The sequence below is a fragment of the Paroedura picta genome, chromosome 7 (genome assembly GCF_049243985.1).
Source record: "Paroedura picta isolate Pp20150507F chromosome 7, Ppicta_v3.0, whole genome shotgun sequence".
NCBI classification, from domain to species: Eukaryota; Metazoa; Chordata; class Lepidosauria; order Squamata; family Gekkonidae; genus Paroedura; species Paroedura picta.
The window spans coordinates 100,884,746-100,912,021 of NC_135375.1; the positions used below are offsets into that span (position 1 = coordinate 100,884,746).

Below are 27,276 nucleotides of genomic sequence, written 5' to 3' on the forward strand. Positions count from 1 at the left end.
AACGGAACACTTTCCTATCTAGAATGAGAAATTAATGTTGAGCTTGTATTACTGATGTTTTATGGTAGCTTTGTGGTTTGTACTTTAGCTTTGTGTGCCTTAGTTTTTGTCTACTTTTTATTTTCTTAATCTAAAACAAACTATTTTTTATTTTAAAAAATCGTGGTCACACATTTTAATTCTCTAGATATTACTGTTCTAAAATGTTTTATGTAAACCCCCCGGAGCCATAGGGAAGGGCGGTATAAAAATCTAAAACAAATAAATAAATAAAATATCCTATAGAAAATGCTTTCCATTTTTAAAAAAGGACTTCATTCTATAGGAAGGGGATTGAAAAATTTTCTTCTCCCTAGCTGGTCAGATGACAGACAATTATTGTTTTAAAAATGGTAAACATTTTTGCCTCGCCGTCCGTTTAAACCCTTCCATGAATCACACAGGGCGCCAGAGGGCAGGAGGTGCATAATGACAAGGCTTTCAAATCCCCTCTTCCTCTACTACATAAATGGCAGGTGCCATGTCTCTGAATTAAATATCATGTATTTTATTTTGTTGCCTGCCAGGTCTGATTAGGTCAAAAGTGGGGTTAGGAATAAAATCAACAATCCCTTTTTAAAGCATCACCTTCCCTTCCTCTCCACAAATCAGACACCGTGTGAGGTAGGTAGAGGGCTGAGAGAGCTCTGAGAGGACTGTGACTAGCCCAAGGTCACCCAGTTGGCTGCATGTGGAGGAATGAGGAATCAAACCTAGTTCCCCAGATTAGAAGCTGCCTCACCAAGCTGACTTCAGAGTTGACTTCAGTGGGTATCTGTACTTAAGAGGGCATTGTCAAAAACCCTTTAAAGTTTGCAAACATAGACAGAATGGTTAAATTACAGGTACTGTTGGTGTATAATGGCTACACCAGCCTTTCTCAACCAGTTTTGTATAACCCTGGAATTTCTTGATGGCTCTGGAAGGGTTTCCTGAATGGGCGGGAGTTTCCTGAATAGGTGGAGAGACCCAAGGTGGGCATGGACAAAGTTATGCTTCCCAACCATATTCTGCACCATCACGCCATTTGGGGGGTTTCTGAAGAATATTTCAGAGGTTTCTCAATGGTAAAAGTAATAATAAGGTTGAGAAAGGCTGCCCTGAAGGGAGGAAAGGATAAAAAATGAATGAATGAATGAATGAATGAATGAATGAATGAATGAATGAATGAATGAATGAATGAATGAATGAATGAATGAATGAATAGTACGGCCTTGGATGATGTTAGCAATGTGAAGTAAGGAAACATGGATGTTCAAGAGTCCGGTCTTCACGCACTAGCACCAGAAATATTCTGCAGAACCAAGTCAAAATTGTTGGGTAAGACTTTGTGTGGGGCAGGATCCTTTGGTTTTCCCTTATTCTTGACTGCACTTGCTGAGTAGATACCTGTTCCCACCTCCTCTTTTCCAGGGACGTCCACTTTCCCCAGCTTTGGCCTCTCCCAGAGGGCTGCTGTTGTCCCCTCGGCCTCCACCTCTGTGCTTTTTCCTTTGTGCTCATCTTGTCCATTCTTTCCTTTTCCAAACTCCGTCCCTCTTGTCTGGCTCCCCCCTCCCTCCCATCTCCCTCATGGGTGGTTTTGTCTCCTTGGTTTGTGTGGTCTGCCCTGCACATTCCAGTCCTTTTTCTCCTCAGGACCTGACATGTTCCTCACAGAAAAGGGGGATTTATCACATGGATTATGCTTTTCATTCCGGCTTTGTTTTCGAAAAAAATCTCCGTCTCTCCCTCTCCCGCCCTCACTTTCCCCCCTCTTCTCCTTGGGCTTTGTGTCTTGTGAAGTTTGTGTATACATATTTGAGGGCTTTTCTGGCATGTCTGATGTTGCGATTCTGGGTATGCCTGAGTTTGCATTATCCATCGTGCGATTCTTTGTTTTTCACATACAGGCCCGACTTGGCTATCTGGAAGGTCATTGTTCTCCCCAGAAGTAGGATTAAATCCATGTACACAGAGACATGGTTTCTCAGATGATGGAGGAAGGGAGGGAGGGAGAGGTCTCTAGTTGTAACAACCCTGTTCTCACACTAAAGATTATTCCGAGAATTCTTTCTTCCTCCATAGCACGTTTCTTCTGTACTGGCTATATGTTAGTCTGGCGGCTTTATTTGTTTATTTATTATATTTATATACTGCCCTCCCCAGAGGCTCAGGCCGGTTTATATATAACATATGAACAATACATGAAACAATCTATATTAATAACCGTACAATAATGTTAATAACAATGGCTGTAACAGTATAACGATATAACAGTATAATGGTACAAACAGTGCAACAGTGCAACAGGTCCAGAGTGCTCTGGTGGGGTTCTGAGAGGGACGGGGGGAGCAGGGGCCCTTCAGTCGCTGTTGGTTATTGATTATACCTGGTCTCACACCAAATGCCTGGCGGAAGAGCTCCTATTTGCAGGCCCTGCGGAACTCTTTTAAGCTCCGTCAGGGCCCTGATCTCCTCCAGGAGCTCATTCCACCAGGTGGGGGCCAGAACAGAAGATGCTCTGGCTCTGGTTGAGGCCAGGCGGACTTCTTTAGGGCCAGGGGCCATTAGCCGGTTGGTGGCGGTGGAGTGCAGAGCTCCACTGGGCTTTCAGTAGCCCAGTTCACAAGTTACAGGCTACACACCTGCAATCTAGGTTCAGCGTAGACTTGATTTTTCTTCCTACATGTATTGAATAATTCTCACATTACATTCAGCGCATGTACAGCTGAACAATGAGACCATACATTTATCCAGGGATTGGTCCCTGGTTTGCCCAAGTGGATGGGCATCGGCTGCTTTGTACCAACAGAAGTCTGCATGTACAAAGAGAATGTGTGTGCATCATCTGGCCCAACATCTAGGTTGGGAAACTTCTGGATATTTGGAGGTGGCATTTGGGAAGGACAGGGACCTCAGTGGGGTAATATGTCACAGAGTCCCCCCTCCTAAGCAGTCATTTTCTCCAGGGGATCTCTGTATTTTGGAGATGAGCTGTAATTCCAGGGGATTCCCTAGAGGCAGGCATCTCTAGTATTTTTAGTGAACTGCACACTGCATTGCCCTGCCCCAATTAATGTTTAACAGAACACCTAACCTCACAACAGTTCTGGTTCTCCTTACTGCAAACCAATTCAGTGACACCGACAGTCCGAATAGGCAGTCGGTGGGGGGGGGGGGGATGCTGAAAAGCTGAGCCCAGAGGCGTGCTTCCACATGCGTGCGAACAAGGACCAAGATGCCTTTTTCTCCCCCCTCCCCCTGTTCCTTACGAAGACCCTGTGGGAAAGCTCTGAAATTTGGAGGACTCTATTTCACAGGCACGTAAGCTGGAACAAAACATTTTATGGCCTTCCCAACATCTCCTCAAAGAGCCAAACAGGGTCAGTAATTTACTGGGGCAGGAACCAGAAAATCGATAGGGTCCTGGGTAAATGGAGGCCGTTGGAGCACCGTGATGACGGTGGAGGGGAGGGGCTTTCGTGTGTGAATGGGCGCTGTTGTGTCTGCGCTCTCGTCTGAAGTCTGGCAATGCGAGGCCGGTGCCCGTTTTTCCGCACTGAGAGCAGGTGGAGAAGGCCTCTTTTTAAAGGAAGAACACGTGCGGTGCAAAGTCCAGCGGCAGAATAAATGGAGACATTCAGGAGCGCCTGAAATGAAATTCAAATTGAAATGAATCCACACCCCCACACCCACACCCCCCCGCCTCCTGTCCTGATAGCAGAGGGACTCCGAGCAGGAGGTTCGGCGGCTGCTGTGCATGCGTACATCTGTGGCGGCAGGAACTTTGCCCAAACTTCTTCATTCAATGCAGTAGGACTCTCAGCCTTTCTCCTTTCACAGAGAGGAGGATGGAAAGAGGTTGGGGGGAACCACGGACTATTCTACTGCCACAGAAGGGGAGAAATGTCTCTATGGCCATTCGAGGGGGCCTGCTGCATCACTTTTCTCCACCTCCTAGTGCAGTGGTAGAGGCCCTGGCCGCTTTTCTGTATGGGGTCAGCTGCTTTGCTTTGTAGTTAAAAAAAATGGAGCAGGGGAGGGGGGGGCGGAGAGGGGAAGAGACGTGCAGAAATTTACTATACCGCCTCGAACCAAAGCACGGATCCTGAGAAGAGATGAATGCCTATGGCTCTCTTTTTAAAAACACAAAGAGCTTGCCAAATTTCCCTTTCTTCGGGCAGCTGGCTGGATCAGACCCTGTTTAATATGTGTCAAGCCATCCAGCCGTAAAAGAAGGAGGGGAGGGGTGGGTTGAAGAGAGCGGCTGCGGGAGAGAGAAAGAGTTTATAGTTAATGGCCGTGGTTAAAAATTCCACGGAGAGGGATTAAGGATTTGCAGCTCTGTTGTGGAAGGCCCTGGAATAAAACACACGGCTGACAGGAGCCCTGCCGACTTCTGATTTTTAAAATAAGTGGTCGCTGAGAGAGCCCAGAATGGTTTATTATTTAAGATCCAAGGTGGGTTTTGGGCTAAGGCGTTTGTGTGGCCAAGATATGGTGGGTCACTTTGGGTAAGGTACGGACCAATCGTGGGATGGTGTCTGTTACAAAAATAAAACATAACCCCCTGGCTCAAAACATTTAGCGTCTTAAGCAAGATACCTGCTATGGAATCTGGAGGAAGAAACGGGGTAAATGGGCAACAAAGGAGAAGGGCCAAATACATTCACAAAACATGAGGAAACGCAGTTCTCTCCCTGTGGTGAAATCAAGACTTGAGCTACCTTCAGGAAGAAAGGCAGGTGCTGGTTTGAGGGACACCAACAGGCCTGGAGCAGAAAATATCCTGCCTCTTCAATAGAGACTTCATGTGCATGGGATGTAGTATGGATGTCAACCTCCAGGTGGCACCTTGAGATCTCCTGCTATTACAGTTGACCTTCAGTCAACCAATATCTGTACCCCTGAACAAAATGGCTGATTCAGAGGTTGGACTCTTTGGTATTATATTCTACTGAAGTCCCTCCCTGACCCGAATCCTGTCCTCCCCACACTCTATCTCCCCCTGCCCCAAGTCTCCAGGTATTTCTCAACTAGAGCTGGCAACCATCACATGTACACGTGTGATTTTGTCAGATTCTGAAAGATGCTTGGTCAATCCAGGGCAATCTTGTTTACTGGCAGCAGTTCTTCAGGGGCTCACGTGGAAGTAATTCACATTGCCTAGGACTTGACCTCATTTGAGGATTTGTACCTGCTTTTTACTGAGAAGAGTTGGTTCTTATATGCCGCTTTTCTCTACCTGAAGGAGTCTCAAAGTGGCTTATATTAGCCTTCCCTTTCCTCTCCCCACAACAGACACTCTGTGGGGTAAGTGAGGCTGAGGGAGCCCTGATATCACTGCTCAGTCAGAATAGCTCTATCAGTGCTGTAGCGAGCCCAAGGTCACCCAACTGGCTGTATGTGGGGGAGCGGGGAATCAAACCCAGCTCGCCAGATTCTAAAACTGTGCTTCTAACCTCTACACCAAGCTGGAGGAGTCTCAAGGTGGCTGACATTCACCTGTTCTTTCTTTCCCCACTACAGTCACCCTGAGAGGAAGGTGAGGTTGAGAAGGCTCTGAGAGAACTGTGACTGGCCAAAGGTCACCCAGCTTGACTGCATGTGGAGGAGTGGGGAATCAAACCCAGTTCTCCAGATTAGAAGCTGCTGCTCTTAACCAACACACCCCGCTGGCTCTCTAAAGGTTAAGAAGATCTGAGCGTGTAGGCTCAATCATTCTGTTAATCAAAACATTAAATATTTAAACTTATATTTTTATTTATTGTAGATTAAAAAAAACAGATATTGGCCCTGGTGACAGCCTCAGTTAAGAATCAAACAGCACAGTGACAACCAAAAATGACTATTACTGACCCGGATCATATGCCTTTTGGTGATCAGACATGGCTCCTGGCATTGCAATGCCGCAACCATTTCTTATAAACTGACCAAGATGAAATTGTTCTGGAGAAAGGAAAAACAGGACAAATCATCCATTAATTATTAGAAACGATTAAATGGTACACAGAGGCCGCAAAGACATTTTTTTTTAAAGTTACTTACTAATGATTATTGTCTGTGACCAAAGGCAAAGTGATCAATCAGAGGCCTCGTTCTTGAAAGATTAAACAAGGAGCTTCGGATACAATAAACCTTGTTGACGGATGCTACAAGAACATTGGGGACGGAAGTGCAGCATGCCTACACATCCCACAACTGGTTTTAGAACACGATACAAAAACTAGGTAGAAACGGCACTCCTGGCTTTGTACAAAGCACCTGAAGTGGCACCTGTGAAACTAGCCAACCATCTCTATTTTCGTTAATAGTTGAAAGGCCGTCAAGCAACGTAAACCGGTGCCCAGCCACCGAAAGCTGATTTTTGGTGTTTTCAGCCGTTCGAGCACTCCCTCGAAATGCTACAGAAAAGACAGACCTTCCGTGGAAATACAGGGTTGCTGATTTCTCTCCCGTGGAATGAGAAGTATCACAAAGGCTGCCTCTGCTCACCCTACGTTCTCCTCCTCTTGCAAATGCTTAATATGATAAGCTCTGAGTCATTAATACTGAAGGAAATCCTCTCTAGCAAAAAGATGCCAACACGGGTGACTCATTTTTCTCTCTAATGAAGCTACATGTTCAGAATGATTACCTGGTGCCAGCCCACCTGGGATGATAGAACTCCAGGCTTACAGGGGATTCTGTGTTTGAATGCTCACTGACACACATCCTTTTTAAAAACGGAACTCATCCGAGGGACGGCTTGGCTACATCTCTTCTCGCGAACATGATAGTTTTCATTAAGCAACCAGTGTGATAGGAAAACTCTTGCAAACCTTCGTTTTGCTTCTGGAGCAGCCTTTCCCAACTTTTTTTTCCTGTTGAAAACCCCCTGAAACATTCTTCACCTGGGGCCCCTCCCCTTCCCACCCCATCCGGGGCCCGTCATTGGCTATATAAAATCAAATAACACCCACCCATTCTGGAAACCCTTCCAGGGCCATCAAAACCCCCCAGGACTTCACAAAATCCTGGTTGAGAAAGCCTGTTCTAGAGTCTGATGCGGTACAGTCCAGGAAGGGCTGTACCACTTGATGTTTCTAGACATGTACATGGACTCTGACTCTTGATGCATAAACACAGGGCTCATTTGCAGACTTGATTTGCTTGGAAGTCAATATGAATACACTGAGTGTGCATTTCTCTCATCAGTGAATACAAACATCTCCAGTTGGGGGCAGGTCTTCAGGTCAAGGGAGGTGTCAGCTTTCTTTGCAGCAATTAAACATTGGCGGAACGGGAGTGGGATCCTGGCAAACAGCCCTGTGGGCACCGAGCAGTCAGGTGCCAGGTTCACCTGTCATTTTCCATCTGCCCTCAAGCTTTGCTGCTCTTTGTTTGTACCATAAAGGGTTCATGCACAGCTCCAGGACAGGAACATCCTGATGATACATCACATGTTAATTAGAACCTTGGGAAGATGCTATTTGCATTTTCTACTGCAGGCCCCAAAATGTCTTGGCTGACCTCGCTGCGATGGCATACTCAATGCACACACATGTCAAATCGGGCCAGATGTTCCCGCAATGTTACTCAGGGAGGAGAAATTGTACATGCCAGGACTCGAAAAGGGACATCAAGGTAATTCTTTTAGTCACCTGCTCCAGTTTCCCCCGCCCCCTTGCCCTGTTCTGCTTTAAGTAGCTATCCTTTCTGCCATGCTGGGCTCCTCTTTATGTAAATGTCAAAACAAACAACTGTGCAAAGATGCAAATATGGACTTAACTTGGTGCTTGGCATAGTTCTCCCAAAAGAGGAGAACCTGCAGGCTTTGAGGGCTTAGCTAGGGCTTGATTTTCCTAAACTCCCACAAGATCTGAGGTGCTTGGGTGTGGGTTCTGGCACGGAGCAGAGCATCTGCTTTGCATGCCCAAAGTCCCAGGTTCAGTTCCTGGTGTCCCTAGTTAAGAGGCTTAGGTGACGGGAAAGACATTGGAGAGCTGCTACCAATCAGAACAGATAATGCTGAATTGATAGACCAGGGCCTATTCCGTACAAGTTGGATAATGCACTTTCAATGGGCTTTGGCAGCTGCATTTTCCTGTGCAGAACAGGATAATCTGCTTCTAAAGTGCATTGAAAGTGCATTATCCAACATGTGCAGAATGGGTCCAGGGGTGGAAGGTGGCTAAACCTATTAATGTGATCGATTCATGTGGGGAGCCATGTTGGTCTGAAGCAAGAGGACATAATCAGAGTCCAGTGGCACCATTATGACCAGCAAAGTTTTATTCCAGGTGTGAGCTTTGTCTGAGGAAGTGTGCATGCACACAAAAGCTCACACCTGGAATAAAACTTTGCCGGTCTTAAAGATGCATTAGACTGGAATGATATTCACATGATGTAATTCCAGCAGAAACCAAATCAGTCAACGTCAAATACTCAGGTGACGGTTTTGCCTGTCTTCCTTCACGACACGCCTTTCTGATTCAGCACACTTTCCCCCCAGAGAGATGGATGAGATGGCCAGTGAATATTTTCAGCTTTCTGGTTGTGAGGCTAGAAGACGTCAACCTCCCTGCTGGAAAGGTCACCTGCAAACAACCCTCCAAGGACACCATATGGACCCCCAGTTCAGTCATCCACTTTAAGGCTCTAGAGGCGGCCATAGGTTTTGCAAGTGGGTGGGGTGGGAGGGGGTATGGGTGGGAGCTTTAACTGTAGGATGTTTTCAGGGTTCACTATGAAAGGTTTGACTCTTTTGTAAGCCACCCTGAGCCCGCTTGCAAGGAGGAGCGGTCTGTAAATCTAACAACAACAACAATTCTGGGGCATCTTCTAGGTCAGGGGTAGTCAATCTGCGGCCCTCCAGATGTCCGTGGACTACAATTCCCATGAGCCCCTGCCAGCGAATGTGAACAGGTTTTAGCACTGGCTAATGCAGGTGCGCTTAAATGCGTTGCTTGGGAGAGGCGGTCAATGTCTTTTCTGGAAACAGGGTTTTGCCGTTGCCTGCCTCAGCGGTGCAGCCCTGGAATTTCCCTGGTGGTCTCCCATTTAAGTGCTAACCAGGGCCGACCTTATGTGGATAACACCTGGCAACCCTATTGACCAGTGTTATTCTAAATCCCCCACATTACAAAGTTGGAATCGGCTGGGACAGAGAACGCTGAGGGTTTTGACAGCCCTGGCAGGCTCTCATTTCAGCAATCCTTCCCAACAACCACCCTGTGAGGTTGCCTGGCATTGTTGCACATCCTTCTACCACCCTTTTGAAGGTGGAGGAACCCCTGAAATATTTTCTCGAGAAACCCTGGAGAAGCAGGCCCGAAAGCAAGATGTGGGGGCCAGCCAACCAAATATTCACAGCTTCCTTGCGGAGAAAGCAACGAGGCCTGTAGGGCAGTGTTTCTCAACCTGGGGGTCAGGAGTGAGACCCCTTTAGGGGTCAAACGACCCTTTCACAGGGGTCCTGGCAGGACGAGCAGCTTGAAAAGGGGTGTCGCCAATGTTGCCACTCCTCCTGAAGGTGCCCACCAATTTATATACAGTTTATAACCAAGTTATATACAATCGTGAACGATGGATCTTCACGCCATTGGTCAGTTTTGGTTTAATTTCTGTGAAAGAACACTGGCATAATTTCATGCTTGGGGGTCACCACAACAGGAGGAACTCGATTAAAGGGTCGCCCTAGAGCAACAGGGGAATGGGGCTCCAGGGACATGGACGGATGCCTGGGCCCAGCCGAATTGACGGGGAAAAGCCATTTAGCCGCCATGGGGAGCTCTTGCGGAACCCCTGCCTTAGACTGACGACTGGGTTCGGCCGGGCCAACCGCGTGTCGAGTTTCTGCATCGGACGGCGAGAAATCGAAGCGGCCCGTCTCTCTCTCTCTCTCTCTCTCTCAGCCGCCCACCCTGCAAGGTCGGCCGACGTCGCGCGCAGAGCAGGCGGCGATCGGCCGGAGCGGGCCGATCTGCGAGTTCTTCCGGAGCCCCTTCGCAGGCAGGGGCTCGACGAGAAGCGCGGCAGGAAGGCAGGGCGAAAGCAGCGCCTCGGCGCGGAGCTCCGCCTCCGGGCCGCTGGGCTGCTCCGGTTGGGGCCGCTGGAGCCGGTGCAAAAGCGTGCGCGTCTCTGTGTGTGTGCGGGAAGAGGGGGGCGGATTTGGAGCAGCCGCTCGGCCGGCGGGCAGGCGGGGGGGCTCCAGCGCGGCAGCGGCCGGAGGAGAGGAAAGAAAGGCGGCCTCCGAGCGGGTGGCGCCTCGCAAGTCCCCCGAAGAAGCGTAGAAAGAGAGCGCGCTCTTTCTCCCCCGGGGAAGGGGGAGCTTTTTGTGCAGCTTCCCCGGCTGGAGCGGCGGCGGCGGCGGAGGAGGAAGAAGATCTCCCCCCCTCGGAGGGGGGTCAGGACGAGAAGGGAAGCCCCGACTGGCAGGCGGGCTCCGCGGCTTGGGCTCTCTCGCCGACTCCGGGGCCGCCTGGCATGCGCCCGCCCGGAGGCGCCCCTTCGCCAGGGCTGCGCGCCGGCTCCCACCGCCCGGAGGGGGCTCTCGCCGGCCGGCTCGCGGGGGCCACCCCATCCCGGCCGGACGCCTTCAGCTCAGCGCGCCCGAGCGGGAGAGCGGCGCCCAGGTGGGTGCTCCGATCCTCCCCTCCCCGCCTTTCCCCGCTCCCCACCGCCGACTTGGACTTGGGGGGACGGGGTTGGTCGTTGTGGGGCCCCCTTTTCTTCCCTCCCCCCCACGCCGTGGTTCGGTGCAAGAAAAGCTGGGGGGGGGGGGGGAGGGAGGCGTCGTTGCAAATCCAGGTCAGGCTTTCGAGCTGCTGCACAGCTGGGCTCGGTGGCTCCTCCGCGCAGCGTGGAGAGAGGGAGTGGGGGGGGGGAGAGACCTTTCCCGAGGGGGTGGTCGTGGGGGGTGGTCGCTGTCTGGTTGCTGGGCCCGTTTCTGTGGCTCTAACTCCCCCCCCCCTCCCCTGCCGCCTTTGGAAAAGGGAGCATCTGTTGAGTCCCCGGCCTTGGCTTGATTTCTTTTCCTCGAAGGAGATGCAAACGCGGCGGGGGGGGGGGGGGGAGAGGGATGGTAACATTTTCTAGGGCAGGGGCAGTCAACCTGTGGTCCTCCAGATGTCCATGGACTACAATTCTCATGAGCCCCTGCCAGCGTTTGCTGGCAGGGGCTCATGGGAATTGTAGTCCATGGACATCTGGAGGACCACAGGTTGACTACCCCTGTTCTAGGGCAGAGGTGGCTCTCCAGATGATGGGCAACTGCAATCACCACGATCCCCTGGCGGTTTGGCCACCCCTGTTCTAGGGGAAAGATTGCCGGGCTGGGCCTGTTTGCCCTGATCTCCAAAGCAGTTTGCCCCATAAGTGGGGCTCCGCAGTACGGTGAAGTTGGAAGCCACGATCTGCCCTTGGTCTGTCTGGGTCGGAGGGAAAGGGGACGGGGGATGCAAGAGAATTGCTGATCACTGGCATCCACTTTCCTCTTGAAGGGTGTGCGCCTAAAAATTAATTCCCCGGCTCCTTTGGGGCAGTCATCTGCACATCTGCACACACATGCTCTCTTTCTGGCATGCAAGCGGGCACACAAGTCCTTTATGTCGAAGAACTTCGCCCCCCCCCCAGATCTTCAGTAACATGGCAGTAGATGGCAGAAAGTGCCCTTGAGTTTTAGCCCAGGGGCTTTGGATTCAAGAGACAGCCAAGGGTTGTTTGCCATTGCCTGCCTCTGTGTAGCCCCCCCCCCCCGGATTTTCTTAGTGGTCTCCTACCTAAACCCTTACTAGGGTTAACTCTGCTTGGTGCCTGAGATCTGGCAGGATCGGGTTATCCCGGTCAGGGCAGTACGTCTCCCTCCTTGCTGCCCCCTTTGAGAAGGAGGGAGAGAAACGAAAGGGCCGTGGAAAAAGGGGCCAAGCCGTCCTAACTGGAGCTGCATCCTTCTAAGTCTACAGCCGCCTAATTAATGAGGCGGCTCTGCTCAGGATGGTGCTTTGGGTTCCTTAAAGGGAGGGAGGGACCTCACCTGGAATTCCCCTTCTCCTGGCATCTTTGCCACTGGCAGCCCAAAGGTTTAAAACAAACCCCCCAAACCAACCCCAGAGCCACACGAAAGTCTGAAAATCCAGTTCTGTCCCCCCCCTGTGGTGGGATTTCCTTTCTCCACCCTGTCTTAATTAAGGGATGAGGGTCCCCATCTGCAACATAATGAAATGCCCTGGAGCCATTGACCGCACGTTGCTTTTAGGGGAAGGGGGGATCCCCCATACGAACAGGCTCAAGGAGCCCTCGGACAGCTACTGTGCTTTGGATGGGCCAGACGAGGACGTTGCAGGACTCTGTTCGGGGAGGCCCGGACAGATGGGAACGGATGAAATAGCTGTTGCCCGCCAGCCGCCTTGTTGCTTTGTCTGGCCCTGATGCACGGTGCTCAGTTGTGGGGAGCTGTGCGCTGCAGAGGGTTTCTGCCTGAACGCAACCGCCCTTTGCCTCAAGAGCTTTTCCACGCTTCCCAAAGAGTTTTTCTTTCTCTTGGGCTGAAACATCGAAGGCCTGTTGCGTTCGGTTGCCTCGATGGGCGACCCCCCTTCTGGGGACCTCTGCTCCAGGGAGGAAGAACAGGGTGTCCGGCTGGGGAGATGGAGGGTAGTTGGAGCGCGTGGGAGACAACAGTGAGGAGGGAATCGTCTCTCGTGGGGTGGTCGCAGCCTCTGCTTTCGGCCCCCTGCAGAACAGGTTTCCCTGTGGTTCCCCAAACCTGTTTGACTGGAGGCAGCAGTTTGGACAAAAGAATTTGTGTGTGTGTGTGTGCACTCCATGGGAGGCAATGCCTCTCCCGAACCATTTCAAACTCCCTCCGTTGGCCATAAACAATATAGTTGGCAAGTCACTTTCCCTCCATGCCTGCGGGGTTGCATGAACCAGGCCTGTGTCCTGTAAGATTCCACCCTGGGGGAGAGCCAGTGTGGGGCAGTGGTTAAAGCGTTGGGTCAGGGCCTGGGAAATCCAGGTTTAAATCCCCACCCATGCTCTGGAAGCTTGCTGGCCTAACCTCCCTCGCAGGGTTTTTAGGAGGGAAATGATATCATCCACTTTGGGTTCGCCATTGGAGGTGAAAGGCGGGATATCATAAATAAGGTATAAATACTCAAATTTATTTATTCAAATATATATTTGAATTATACATAACAAATGAGGTAAGAGCCCTATTCTCAGGTGAGAGCGGTGTGTGGAATCACTGGAGGGCCCTGGTAGGGATAGAATTGCAGCATTTATAGAATTGGGAATGAATGTCAAAAGTCATCTCCTTCCGCTCGATGTCAACAAGTCCTCCCCAGGATAGATGCCATCCCTCCCCTGTCACTTATTTAAAAACCTCTGCCAACACTGAAGCTTCCTCCTGCAGACTGTTGAATTTCCCAGTGGTTGTTCGAAAGAGCTGGGTTGGCATTTGAACTCGGATTTGGCCTGCTGGCCTTCCACTTGTGAACGTGCCGCTTCTCGTCTGTGTCAGTCCATCCGTCAGCCGGCCTGCGAGGCCTTCCTGGCAGTTCTTTGGAGGCCTAAAAGTGGTTAGGGTGACCCCAATGCCCCACGGAGCCGTTGTTTTTCCTCAGCATTTTTAAATCTCTGCCCCTCACCCTTTCGACGGGATTAATGCCATGTGTTTGCTTGTCTCTCAGAAGGAGAAAATAAAAGGGCCGCACGAGTCACAGGATTAAAAAAATAAGGCCAAGGCCGATGGTGCAAAATCAGGTACAGTTATATGTTTCTTGGTTAAAATTCCTAGAATGTCCTATGCGTTTTGCCAACAGGCTTCGTCAGGGGTTCCTGCAGTAGTTACTGCAAGAGAAACAGATTCCCCTGAAAAAGCCGGTTGGTGAAACGCAGAGGGCATTCTGGGAATTTTAACCAATACACTATAACTGTACCTGATTTTGCACCATCGGCCTTGGCCTTATAGTTTATTGCCTGGGCCACAGAAGAGACAGTGTGGTGTAGTGGTTACAGCCTTTCCCAGCCTTTTGACCTTGGACATACCGCTGAAATATTTTTCAGGCTTCGAGGTCCCAGAAAGGGGTGTCAGCTGGCCACACCGCCCTGTTACTCCCTCGGTGAACCTCTCCTTGGCAAACCTCCTCAGTGGGGGATTGTGTTATGTGGCTGAGACCAATCCCTTATGTGTTTTAGCTGAATTTGATGTCATCCAAAATCTAGTGTGTAAGATGTTTCCTCATGGTTGGCCTCTGTCTGCCGTAACACAGGCCGAGGCTTCACTTAGCTGCCAGGTGGGAACCATCATGGGGCTGGCTGTGCCCCTGTGCTGACCCTCTCTGAATTCACTCCCAGTGACACGTGCTGCTGTTAGGGATGCCAGCTTCCAGGCGGGACCTGGGGATCCCCTGGAATTTCAGCTCATCTCCAAAGCACAGGGATCAGTTCTCCTGGAGAAAATAGATGCTTTGGGGGGTGGGTTCTTGGGCAAATGACTCCACTGAGGTCTCTATCCTCCCCAAGCTCCATCCCCAAATCTCCAGAGGCTTTGCAACCTGGAGGTGACAGCCATGCTCCCCGTCCCCTGCAGGTGGCTAGGGGGGGACCTGGCAAACCTAGCTGCTATGTTGCAACAGAACTGTTATTCCCCCCCCCCCCTGTATTCCCTTTGTGATTGCTTAGTAATATTCCCCACTTCGGGATTTCTTTAAATAGGCTTTTTACTTCTTTCCTTTTGTGGAATTTCTTTAGGTAGTTCAGCGGCTAAGCCGAGGCTATTGTACCTCCGTCCCGTCATGATGCTTGTTGAAAAAGACAATAACGTCAGGAAAAGTTGCAGGCAGTAGGGAAAGAGAAAGAGACTCGATAAAAGGAGCCATGGCCTTCGGATTGCAAGACCTGAGCCAGGCTGTTAATCATAGCAATGCTTTGGAGGTCATTTGCTCACAGGGAGTAGCTTCCAGAATTGTTTGGCTACAGTTGAGAGAAGAAAATAAAGGGTCTTGATGCAGTACTAGGGCATCAGCTTTAGATGCAGAATATCCCAGGTTCGATCCTTGGCATCTCCCCTTGGGAGGATCAGGTTGTAGGTAATATGAAAGTCCTCTGCCTGAGACCCCAGTCAGAGCAGACCAGCCTTTTTCAGCGACTGGACCATGGAGGTACTGCTGAAAGTTTTTTTAGGCTTTGAGATACCAGGAAGTGATGTCAGCTGGCCATGCCTCCCTGCCACATCCCCCAGAAGTGAGAGTAACTTTGTCCGGGAAAGGTTTAAATGGCCACGCCACTACCCTTCCCATCCCCTCCGGGCCCAGCATTAGCCCCTTTGGGAGGGGGTTGGTCAATCTTTTTCTTACCTCTTTGCTCAGAGCTGGAAATAGCTGGCACAGGGTGGGTAGGGCTCTCCCCTGCCACCATTATGAAAACCCCATGCCATGGTACCTTTAAGGGGCCCTACCGTACTATGGCACAGTGATTGGGAATCCGTGGAGTAGTCAGCTCTAACCTTGATTGGCCATTGACCAGTGGTCAGACTTGGTATAAGACAGCTTCATGGGCATGTTCATTTGTATGATTTTTGTGTGTAAAATGATGCTTACTGGATCTGACCCAAGATCTACCACTTCCTTCTCAAAATGATCACTCACTGCTTCCCAGAAGCTTGCAGGGTTGTATATTGGTTGGGGACCTCTGCTTTGTACAGTACAGAAGTTCTCAAGCTGTGGGACACGATCGGAAAGTTAGCCACTGTGACTGCCTTGCAGGTGGGTTTCCGTGTCCAGACTCCTGGATTGGGTGAGGGACATTGGAAGGTGATAATTGCGTTGTTCAACATAGCCTCCACTTCAGGTGTAAATTGATTTTCTTTGGTGTACACAGGCTTGATCCTTATTAAAGCAAAATCAAAAGGTAGATTCTGGTGGGTGGTCATGTCAGAATTCAAGTCCAGCAGTACATGAAAGACCAATGAAGTTTCAAGAGTCAGAGTATCTGTCAAAAGGAGTTTAGACTCTCAAAACCTTTTCGCTTGGGAATCTTGTTGACTTCCAAAGTGTTATTGGACTCAAACAGGAACCTCGGTCTATCAGGCCAGTTTTGAAAATGATTATCTTTTTCTGGGCATGAAACAGTCTGAAATGTTGACCCCCAGTGTGACTTCAGATTGGTTCCAGTCACTGAGGCAGGAATGCAGGGGTGGTGAAATGGACTTCTGTGAAATGTTCGTGGCCAAAAGCTGGCTATTCCCATTCACTACTACAGCCTGCATTCCTCCACTCCCCCAAGATTGGTTGCCATTTTAACCTGTCCTCTACAGCAGGGATAGTCAAGCTGTGGTCCTCCAGATGTCCATGGACTACAATTCCATGAGCCTCTGCCAGCATTTGCTAGCAGGGGGTCATGGGAATTGTAGCCCATGAACATCTGGAGGACCACAGCTTGACTACCCCTGCTCTACAGTGTATACAATATCTTCTGGTATTGGAGAAAACTTTCTGGTTAAAGTCATTGACTGGTGCCAACCCCCTGTTGGACTTCTGTGAAAGCTGGCTCGGTGCAGTGGCTAAGAGCAGTATCCTCTAATCTGGAGAGCCAGGTTTGATTCCTCATTCCTCTTCCACATGCAGCCAGCTGGGTGACCATGGGCTAGTCACAGTCCTGTTAGAGCTGTTCTCGCAGAGCAGTCCTGTCAGCACTCAGTCCCACCTACCTCACAAGGTGTCTGTTGTGGGGAGAGGAAGGGAAGGCGATTGTAAGCCACTTTGAGATTCTTTCGGGTGGTGAAAAGCAGGGTATAAAAACCAACTCCTCTTCTTCCTCCTCCTCCTTCTCCTCTTCCTCCTCCCCTGGGGCCATTTCTGACATTTGTTTCCCCAGATGCACACTACTGGAAGCACGGGAGTTGACTCTCCTAAAGAGCTCCCAAAGAAGGAATTCAGTTCCACCACAAGAAACTGGTGCCTGTTAGATCATAGGTTGACTCAATCAGGGTAGCCGTGACCTTCAGTCTGCAAGATCTGAGCAAGCCTGTTAGCGATAAGGACATTTCGGAGGCCGGTAATTCATCGGGTCGCCATAAGTCAAGAGTGAATTAATGGCACATAACACAGAGAATATGGGCAGTGCTTTATCAGGATATGTCAGCCTGTATCCTAGCAGCCAAGTTCAAAGCTGTCATCCATCCGTGGAAGCCCCACCTCCTTTGGGGGAAGTGGCTCTTGTGCTGGAGTCAGGCTGTTAAGCCGGCAGGAGTGGTTCCGATTTGGCTGCGTGGACTGGCAGAACGCCAGGCACATTAGGGTTGTCAACCTCCAGGGGTGGCCCAGCTGTTCCCCAGACAATAGAAACCAGTTTCCCAGGAGAAAAGCTGTGCTTTGGAGGCTGGCCTCTACAGAATTGTAGCCTATTGATGATATAGCCTCCAACACCACGTCTCCAGAGAATTCCTGACCCAGAGTTGGCAATCCTTGTCACCTACCTGGTCATGCATTAACAGGAAGTTGCTTTTTGGAGCATAGATGGACTTAAAAAGGGGTTTAGACAAATATATGGAAGAAATATCCGTTTGTGGATAGTAGCCACGGTGATGAATGGGGACCTCCACATTCAGAGGCAGTGGACCTCTGAGTCCCAGTATGAAGAGGCAACCTCAGGGGAAGGCCTCGGCTTCTGTGTCCTGTTGTTGGCCCTCCAGAGGAACTGGCTGGCCACTGTGTGAGTCATGGCCTGAGACCTTCGGTGCTGGTTTGCCCTGGACTTCCTTGGAGGTCTCCCATCCAAACAAGCCAGGGCCTCTCCTGTTTAGCAGCTGTGATCTGACAAGAACAGGCTAGCCTGGGCTATCCGGGTTGGGGTGATGTGACCCTAAAAACTTCCAGTTTGCACAATCTCTCCTTTTTAATTAATTAATTTTTTTGCATCTTTTGATTATATTGATTGTATTTTACTCTGGCTAGATGTGTTCAGACACTGTTTCCCCACAAGCAAAATACACTTAAGAAAAAGACAGGAAGTAAGTTTTGTTTATTGCATTTAAAATTGTCCTGTTTCAGACACAGGTTTTCTTTTCCTGTTGTGTTAGAGGTGCAAAGGGCCAAGCCACACTAAATTTTTGGCCAGGGAAAAATGCATTCAATGCGCCCCCCCCCCCCAACGCACACACGCATACTCTGTGCTCCTCCAATTTCAGGAGGTGTTTCGTGCATAGTTTCAAGGAAATTTTTCGCACCATAAGGGCTAGAAGCTTCTGTTTTGAAAGAAAAAGTTGACTCTCTCAAGAGCTCCGTGGCCCAAGCCTCACTTTATACTCTTGCTGAGTCTGATGTTGACAAAGTAACATTTTAAGTGGGTCCCATGTTGGGGAAGGGGTAAACTGACTAGTTTTTGAGTGTAGCTTTCCAACCTCAAAGGGGAAATTAGCCTGGTTGGGCACAGCTTGTTCTTCACAAACTAGGCGTTGACTCCTAGCAATTATCCTGTTTCACAGATTATATACGCTTCCAATTCAGTTATTTTACTCCTTGTTGTAATCAGTTAAGCTATAATTTCCTTTGTAATATCCAGCCTCGAAAACAAACCCACAGACTTGACTAGATCTGCCTTCCCGCTTTTCGTCATGGGGTCTGAAAGTGGAGGGGGGAGGGGGGAAGGGAATAAATGAAAAGAACTGATTTACTAGAGCTCCTCTATCGCTTTTCTGAGAGGTCATTCTGCTCTTCTGCAGGCAACATGGGGGAAAGCCTGATGTGTAAAATGATTGCTGCTTACCTTGCTGTTTTGTGAAGCCTCATTAGAAGAAGATATTGAAAATGTTTAGGGTTTTATTGTATTGTATTGTATTGTATTGTATTGTATTGTATTTATTTATTTATTTATTTATTTATTTATTTGCATTCTCTGTGTTGTGTCTGTAGACGTTCTGAGGACCGAACTTGATGTCCATGTTATTCATGCTGTATGAAAATCATTATGAAAACTAAGTTCTGCGTATTGTTTCTACGTTTTATGTGAACCGCCTGGAGCCTCAGGGGAGGGCGGTATATAAATATAAATAAACAAATAAGCCTGAAATGTAATTGACCGATGTGTGGCTGGACCCAGTCAGTTTAAAGTGAAACTGACCAATAGCACACACTGGCAGGAAGATCTATTGTGCGGCTTTTGTATATCATTTGGGGTTGGTTGTGGGTTTCTTCAGTTCAGTTTTGACTCCTGTACTGGGGTCACAGTAGAGCAATAAAGAGAGAACCCACAGATCTAACAATCTGAATCTTTACAACTTGGCTATGCTTATTGAGCCAACTCTGAGTTGGGAAATTCCTGGAGAATTTTCGGCTGGGGTTCAGTAAGGGGAGGGACATCAGTGGAGTACAATGCCATAGACTCCGCCCTCCGAGGCAGCCATTTTTCCAGGGGACTCAGAATCATACAGTTGAACTCCAGGGGCCTCTAGTCCAACCCCTTGCAGAATGCAGGAAATTCACAAGTTCCTGCCCACCCACAGCGCCCCCAATTCCATGCTCAGGTGATGCAGGCTTGATCGCTGTGATTTGGTGATCGGTTGCAATCCCAGGACATCTCCAGTTCCCAACTGTAGGCTGGCAATTGTATTTTTAAATCTGTGGCCTGGCAGATCCCTAAGGGCCAGTTCAGACATGCACGACGTTCCTCTGAATGCTCCTTTCAAAGCTTCATGGGAAGGGGAAGCAAGATGAAAAGGTCTGCCTGGGGCAGCGAATCAGAACCGGACAGCTTGGCTTTTCCACACGTGCAAGCTACCACCTGCGTGTGTGCCTCTTTGCTCTCTTTAACCTCCCTTGCCAGTTTTCACCCACTTTGTGCTATTTCCAGATCTACCCACATTCACGCTTCCCCTTTCTATATAGCTTATTCCAGACTTGCACAACCTGTGATCCCTTAAGACAAAAGCTGCCCATGAGCGAGATACGATATCGTTCCCTGAAGGAGCTTGTGATAACTCCTGTGTTTAACGCCTGGCTCAGGCTACCGGAAACAGAGAGTTGGATTTCCCCGTTCCGTTTCTTGATTGTTTTGGCCTGAAGAAGAGGACTCGGCTTTCACACCTCTCTTTTCTGTACTTTACGGAGTTGCAACACGGCTTCCGATCACCTTTCCCTTCCTCTGCCCAAAACGGGCACCTTGTGATGTAGGCTGAAATAGTTCGGGAAGAACTGGGACTGGCCCAAGGCCACCCAGCCGGCTTCATGGGGAGGAGGAATGGGGAATCGAAGCTAGTTGGCCACCATGCTGAATCGCAGTATGTACTGCATTCTACGTTCCTTTACTTCTGGTGGTTGAACTTGGAGGATGTAGAATTTATTCTGGCAGTAGAATTAGTGGTATGGCTTTTAAGACGGGTGGACTAGGTTCTGGGAGTGCTAGGTTTGTTTGTTTTTAGGTATTTATACCATGCTTGTCTCTCCAGTGGGGACCCAAAGTGGTTTACAACTTATTCTGCCTTCCTCCATTTTATCCTCACAGCAACTTTGTGGGGTAGGGTATGGTTCCTGAAGCCACAAGTCCCTCTTTGGTTCACTGGGTAACCATGGGCTAGTTGCTTTCTTTCCTCCACAGGGCTGTTGTAAGGGCAACATGGAAGAGGAGAAAAGTACTTGGGGGAAGGACAGGATACATAGTAGGAGTCACGCCAGGCTATATACTCCCTTTCTGTGTACTACCAATGCGCACACGTTCATAAATCTAGTGGTTGAGAGTGGTGGCATCTAATCTGGAGATCTGGGTTTGATTCTCTGCTCCTCCTCATGACCTTGGGTTAGTCACAGCTAGAGCTGTTCTGACTGCAGTTCTCCCAGAGCTCTCAGCCCCACCTACTTCATAGGGCTTCTGTTACAGGGAAAGGAAGGAAGGCAATTATAAGCCGCTTTGAGCCTCCCTTGGATAGTGAAAGGCGGGATATTCTCTTCCCATGGTCTTCTGCATGACTAAGTCTAGATTCTTGTTAGTTGACATGTCAAATCAAGAGTCTTCTTTTCATTTCAGCTGTTTATTGTGACCCCAGCTTGATAGTACAAGAACCAAAACTGAACGGAAGAAACCCACAACCAACCCCAAGTTATATACAAAAGCCACAGAATAGATCTTCCTGCTATTGGTCAGTTTTACTTTAAACTGGGGGTCCCGCCCTACGTCAGGTTGCCAAGTTTAGATGCTGGTTAGTACATCTGACGGCCGGGCAGTTACATCGTGTGCCATTATTGGTGGGATATGGGTGACGGGAGAGGGAGTTGGGGAGGTATTTTCTGATTTTTATCCACCATCTTGTTGTCTGGTTTGTATGCGGTTTTAGGGTTAATTGGGGGGGGGGAGTTGTTGGTTTTATTGTATTCGGCTCTTTGCCTTTTTATTTCTCTAAGCCACCCCGTGCCGACCGTTAGGAGGGTATAAATCCAACCATAAACAAACAAACAAACAAATAAATAAATAAATAAAACTGACTGGAGCTGGCAGAGTGAATCTATCCGGGCATGGGTCAATTACAGTGATGGCTTACCATCCTGCCTTGGACCTCAAGCTTGGTCCTCAGCAGGATTACAAACGCAACAAAATCTACAACATTCCCCCCTATTGAAAATCTCCCTCCCTAAACCCTGCTCCTCCAGCTCCCCCGACCCCAGTCTCCAGGTATTTCCTAACCCGGAGGTGGCAACAGCTTTAGGATGCTTTGGGCTGATCCTGCATTGAGCAGGGGGTTGGACTAGATGGCCTGTATGGCCCCTTCCAACTTTATGATTCTATGATTCTAGTAGGTACAGCTTGATGAGAACACGAAGAGGAGGCCCTTGTTTCTGTGACCCATCCCAAAAACGCTTTTCACAAGGACCTGAAGGATGCTATTTGTTCCCAATCCCCCACCCCCCGCCTTGGTTTCCCCCATCTTTGTTACCCGTCAGCAGCTGTCGTGCGGCTGAAGTGAGGATGCCCTGCATCTTCCGGAAGAGGAGCAGCCCATTTTGTGTGATGGAAGAATAGGCCTTGTGTTTTAAGCCCTGTCTAGGCAGGCTCCCTCCTTCGGCCTAGCCATGTGGCTGCCAAAGGAGAGTGGTGGGAGATCCAAGGTGTTTCCTGGTTACCTTGGAGCCAGCCTTTTCCCTGACTATCTCCCAAGAAGATCTTCAGATCAACACCTGCTCAAAGTCCCCGCCCCGAAGGAGGTGAAATGGCCCCCAACCAAGACCAGGGCTTTTTTGGCCTTGGTGGGACTCGCTCCCGGGAGAGACCAGGGCTCTGCGGGACCTGAACCAGTTCTGCAGGGCCTGTAAAACGGAGCTGTTCCGCCAGGTTTATGGCCAAGACCTAAGGTAACATCCACCAGGGCCTTGCCGCTGGGAGGAGGAGGCAAGTCAGAAGATCTTCTCCTTGACAAAAACTCCCCTTTCTGGGAATTTTTAATTCGGGGTATTATTTGTAACAATTGTAAATGTTTGAAATTTTCAATCCTGTATGTTTGTTTTATAGCTGTTGCCCACCCTGAGTGACTCGGAAGGGAGAGTTAGAAATTAAAAAAATAAAATAAAATAATATTATTATTATTCCTGGTTTCAGGAATGGCCCGGGAATTTGTCTTGTTCCTTACTAAGCAAGGAATGGGCAAGTGGTAAAGTATGTGATTAAAGCAGCCTTGCTCAATTTTTTTTTTACCATTGAGAAACCCCTGAAATGCTCTTCAGGCTTTCAGAAACCCCCAAAGTGGCATGATCATGCAGAATATGGTTGGGAAGCAAAGCTGTGGACACGCCCACCAGGGGCCCCTCCCCTCCTGGCCCATCATTGGCCAAGAATATTCCAAAGCAGTTTCCAGTCGGGGCGCACAAACTTGTCTAATGCTACATTTTCCCCCATTTCCTCGGAGCCTATGTCCAGAGCCTTCCAAAGGACGGGGAAGGGAATTGCCTGAATTTCTTGACTTTCTGTTTCAGATTTATCTCACCTCATCAGACTTTGTTGCTCAGCGTGGTTTTTGCACCGCGATTACGCACAGCGCCAGGCTGTTTCTCTGTGTCATGCCTGGTTGTGGCTGATGCTTAGAAGATCAAGCTATTGTGTTGCCTTTCCTATTCGTTGAGACAGCATAAGCTGACAAATCAATATATACAGAGAAAGGGAGGGAGGGAGGCTAGGCCTGTGTTAGATCTTTGAGAATCTGTCGCTATATTTAAAGGCCTTTTTCTGCTACTGTGGATACACAGTTTTTGGTTTCTGGGGAACCTATGAAGCCGCCTTCTGTCGAATCAGGTCATCGGTCCATTCAGTCCAGCTTCTGTGAGAATTCTGCTTGCCCGCTGTCTCAGAGGCTGTGAGAGGGCGGTGCAGGGGGAATTGAAAATGATGTCCAACAACTTTACTGCCGAGACGTAACTGTACCCGTTCGGGAAACAAAAGTAATGGCTATTCATTGCATCATTAGCAAAAAGAGGGCTTCAACAGAGGCAGACAAATCAGGAGTGAGAATCATGTTTAAAGACCATTCCAGTTTGGCAGCCTCGTACAAATTCTGCAAGGCAGATGAATTAGTGTGTGTGTGTGTGTGTTTGTGTGTGTGTGTGTGGGGGGGGCGTTCTTAGGCTCCCCTCTCCCAGAAAAGAATCTCAACTGTAGAAATCTTGACAAGAACCCCTCAGGTTTCGGACAATTTCAGTTGCCCGCTCTAGCAGTCAGAGGTATTATGTCACAGCCTATGTGGGCGATGGGAAACCTTTATTTTTTAAAAAAGTCCTATTTCATTTGAGCCCTGTGAAATGGCTGCGTGTGGTTATTTCAGGGATGTTCTGCAGGCAAGGTTTCCGTTCAGGAAAAGGGGGCTTCCCAAATCTGCTTCGGGGCCTGATCCTTCACCCAGGGCTGTATCAACTCCATGCATATAGAAGAATACCCCCCCTCCCCCAACCTCCCTCCCGTGACCAGCCCAGCAAAAAGCTTTATCTCTAGATTTTACAGATCGGATCGATCCGCCTGGAGGCAGCTGGAGCCCCCTCCCCGTTTCCGTGGAGGCCCCGGTGCAGTTTTAATTGACAAGGTGCAAATGGTTTTGTCTGAAGGCTCTTTGCGGTTCCAGAGGGGTGCCTGCTTTCCTTTGGCTGCACATCAGTGCCGTGCTTGGCTTCCTCTCGCGCGCATGAAACGCAGCCCTCCGTGCCCTATCCCCTTCTCGGCGTGGTGTGCCCCTCATTGTCTGAGCAGCTGATCTGCCTGTAGCTTGTTAACCTCCTAGGGTTTTTCATGTTTTCCGTCCCTCTCCCCCCCTTTTCCTGGCGTGCTCCCCCATCTGGAGAGGTCACACAGAAATTGATTCGGGGCAAGACGGCTCCAACACATCCTTTATGCAGCACCTGCTCCTTACACCTCTTCCCCTCCCCTCCCCCTCGCCTTCCCTTGTTCTTGAATGTCGCTTCTGAGCATGCTGCTGCCCTCTGTACAATATCTCTGTCCTCTCTCCCGACCTCTTCCAGGAGCAGAAATGCATCCTGTTGCAATTACGGATGCGCCGTGAAGGCTGATTAAGTGGCATCGTTCCCCATGTACTTATTGGGAGCCGCAAGCTTTTGTCTGTTTGCTTAATCAACTATAGATGGGGTTGATTAATTGGTGGCGCAGAATGGTAATTGGTGGGGCTGTGAATAAGGAGATGCATTTATTTGGGGCGTAATTGGTGGGGGCCCATTTAATTGGCAGGGCTGCAAATCAAAGGGCATTTTTGTGTGTCAGTTTTGGTTTTGGTGTGTAAATCGGGAAGGGGGAAGAAAGCAGCAAAGGGGGCTGGCCCTCCGATCACAAATCTATTTTTCCTTCTGCTGTTTTTTTTTTTATAGTTCGCTCTCTCTTTTGAGCTTCTGTCTCAGTCTACCTTTAAATATCTCACAGGGGCTTTGAGTTGCCTGGCCGTATCGAGCCCACACTTGCTTCACTTTAACGATTCTGTAGGATTGTGCGGTCCCCAGATGACCATAGAAAAGTGCTATTACGTTATGGAACTTTGCGCAGGTACTGAAATTTAGCTAATAAATTAAGCCAGATGCAAGGACAGTAATTTCAGCTTTAAAAAAAATCCTCATTAACTAGTGCAGGGGTGGGCAAACTGTGGCCCTCCAGATGTCCATGGACTGCAATTCCCATGAGCCCCTGCCAGGATTTGCTGGCAGAGGCTCATGGGAATTGTAGTCCATGAACATTTGGAGGGCCACAGTTTGCCCACCCTTGAACTAGTAGAATGCCTTAATTTATACATACAAAGGGCCTCTTGTGGCGCAGAATGGTGAGGCAGCAGACATGCAGTCTGAAGCTCTGCCCATGAGGCTGGGAGTTGAATCCCAGCAGCCGGCTCAAGGTTGACTCAGCCTTCCATCCTTCCGAGGTCGGTAAAATGAGTACCCAGCTTGCTGAGGGGTAAACGGTAATGACTGGGGAAGGCACTGGCAAACCACCCTGTATAGAGTCTGCCATGAAAACGCTGGAGGACGTCTCCCCAAGGGTCAGACAGGACCCGGTGCTTGCACAGGGGATACCTTTACCTTTATACATATATACAGACAAACAGACAGACATATATAGTATGTGTGTAATTCATGTGATCTGTTTGCCTGCCTGCCTGTCTGTCGGTCTGTCTATCTGCCCAGCTGTCTATCTGCCCATCCGTGTCCACCCATTACATCATCATCTAACCTGATTGCAGACATACAAGTCATAGTGGCGTAGCAGTTACAAGTGCGAGACTGGCATCTCAGAGGCCCATGTTTGAACCCTTCCTCCACTGTGGAAGTTGGCTAGGTCCCCTTGAGCCAATTGCTGTCAGTCCAACCCGCCTCACAGGGTTGTTGTCAGGATAAAATGGGAGGAGAATTGGAATTTGGTCCACGTTGTGAGGCAGAAAGAGGGAAGAGGACTATTTTGAGAGAAGCTGCTTTGCGGAGAAAAGTGGGATATGAGTAAGTAGGGAGCTTTCACATTGCTAGTGGCCAGTACAAATGAGGCCTTAGTTCACTCCTGAATGGTGGGGCGACCAACCTCCAGGTTAAACCTGGAGATTTGGAATTACAACAGATCTCCAGATGACAGAGATGCATCCCCCCTGCTTCGGAGGGTGGCCTCTATGACATTATAGCTGGCTAAGGCCTCTCCCTTCTCCATTTCCCATCCTCCGCAGATCCCACCCCCAAATCTCCAGGAATTTTACAGCCTGGAGGTGGTAGCCTTAAGCCTTACTAGCAATAATGCCATCTTAAGCTATGCTCCTTCCTTCCTTCCTTCCTTCCTTCCCCCCATTCAGCACAGAGGTCAAAGCTCTTTCCCTGAGAGCGAGGGCTGTGGCCTAACACACAAATTAGGGATCCACCGATGGTAACTCCAGGATCCCACACTGGCCTCAACCGTACGGCTGGCAGAAGAACTCCGTCTTGCAGGCCCTGCGGAAAGCTGACAACTCCGACAGGGCCCTTAGCTCTTCCGGGAGCTCATCCCACCAGGTTGGGGCCAGGACCAAAAAGGCCCTGGCTCTGATCGAGGTCAGGCGGATGTCGCGGTGGCCCTTGGAGCTGCCCCACATTGGAGCAGGTGGTGGGCAGAACATGTCCGCGTGCTTTGGCCAAAGCCATCAGGAATTCCCCAACCAAGAGCTAGCAACTCTAGTTCCCCTGGAGAAAATGGTTGCTTTGGAGTGTGGACTCCATGGTATTATACTCCTCTGAGGTCCCTCCCTGCCCTAAATCCAGTCCACTCATGGCTCCACCCCCAAAGTCTCCAGGTATTTCCCAACCCAGAGCAGGCAGCCCTACCTGTAGCTTGAAATTCCTCCTCTTCCGCCATTTTGTGTGTGCCTTCCTCCCCGCTTTTCCATATTGGAATTTGCTGTTGGGCAACTTCAGGTTGGCGTGGACTATCATGCCATGAGTCTTCTCCAGTGCTTGGAAACGAGCCACCATTTCGGTCCTTGGATTGGAGGGAAACTAGTTAGCGCCAAGCCAGGTATGCCCAGTTCAGGCATCATGACAAACTGGTTCTCTTATGTTGTGGACGGGAGGCGGAAGGAGCGAACGGTCCCTGAGGCAAAGAGGTGGGAGGGAAAAGTAAATGCGCTGGGCTTGAGGTGTTTCTGAGCCGCCTATCAGAGTAGGCAAGGGTGACCTTCAAAGACCAGTGGTCTGAGTTGAGAGAAGGCAGCTTCATGGATTCACACACCATAGTTAAGCGAAGAGCAGGGAATGAACAAAGGCAGTAGGATTGAAACAGGTCTCACAGTCC

The 27,276-nt window shown here is 49.5% G+C and overlaps 1 protein-coding gene across 1 annotated transcript in view; it reads left to right on the forward strand.

Moving 5' to 3' along the window:
• The first annotated feature begins 9,724 nt into the window (after nucleotides 1–9,724).
• LOC143841429 (ephrin type-B receptor 5) overlaps nucleotides 9,725–27,276 on the forward strand; it is a 181,860-nt gene continuing 164,308 nt past the window's right edge. Inside the window, exon 1 of the mRNA XM_077345718.1 lies at nucleotides 9,725–10,637. Within this exon, the coding sequence (XP_077201833.1) occupies nucleotides 9,740–10,637 (898 nt within the window). The 5' untranslated portion in view covers nucleotides 9,725–9,739. The remainder of the gene's footprint in view (nucleotides 10,638–27,276) is intronic.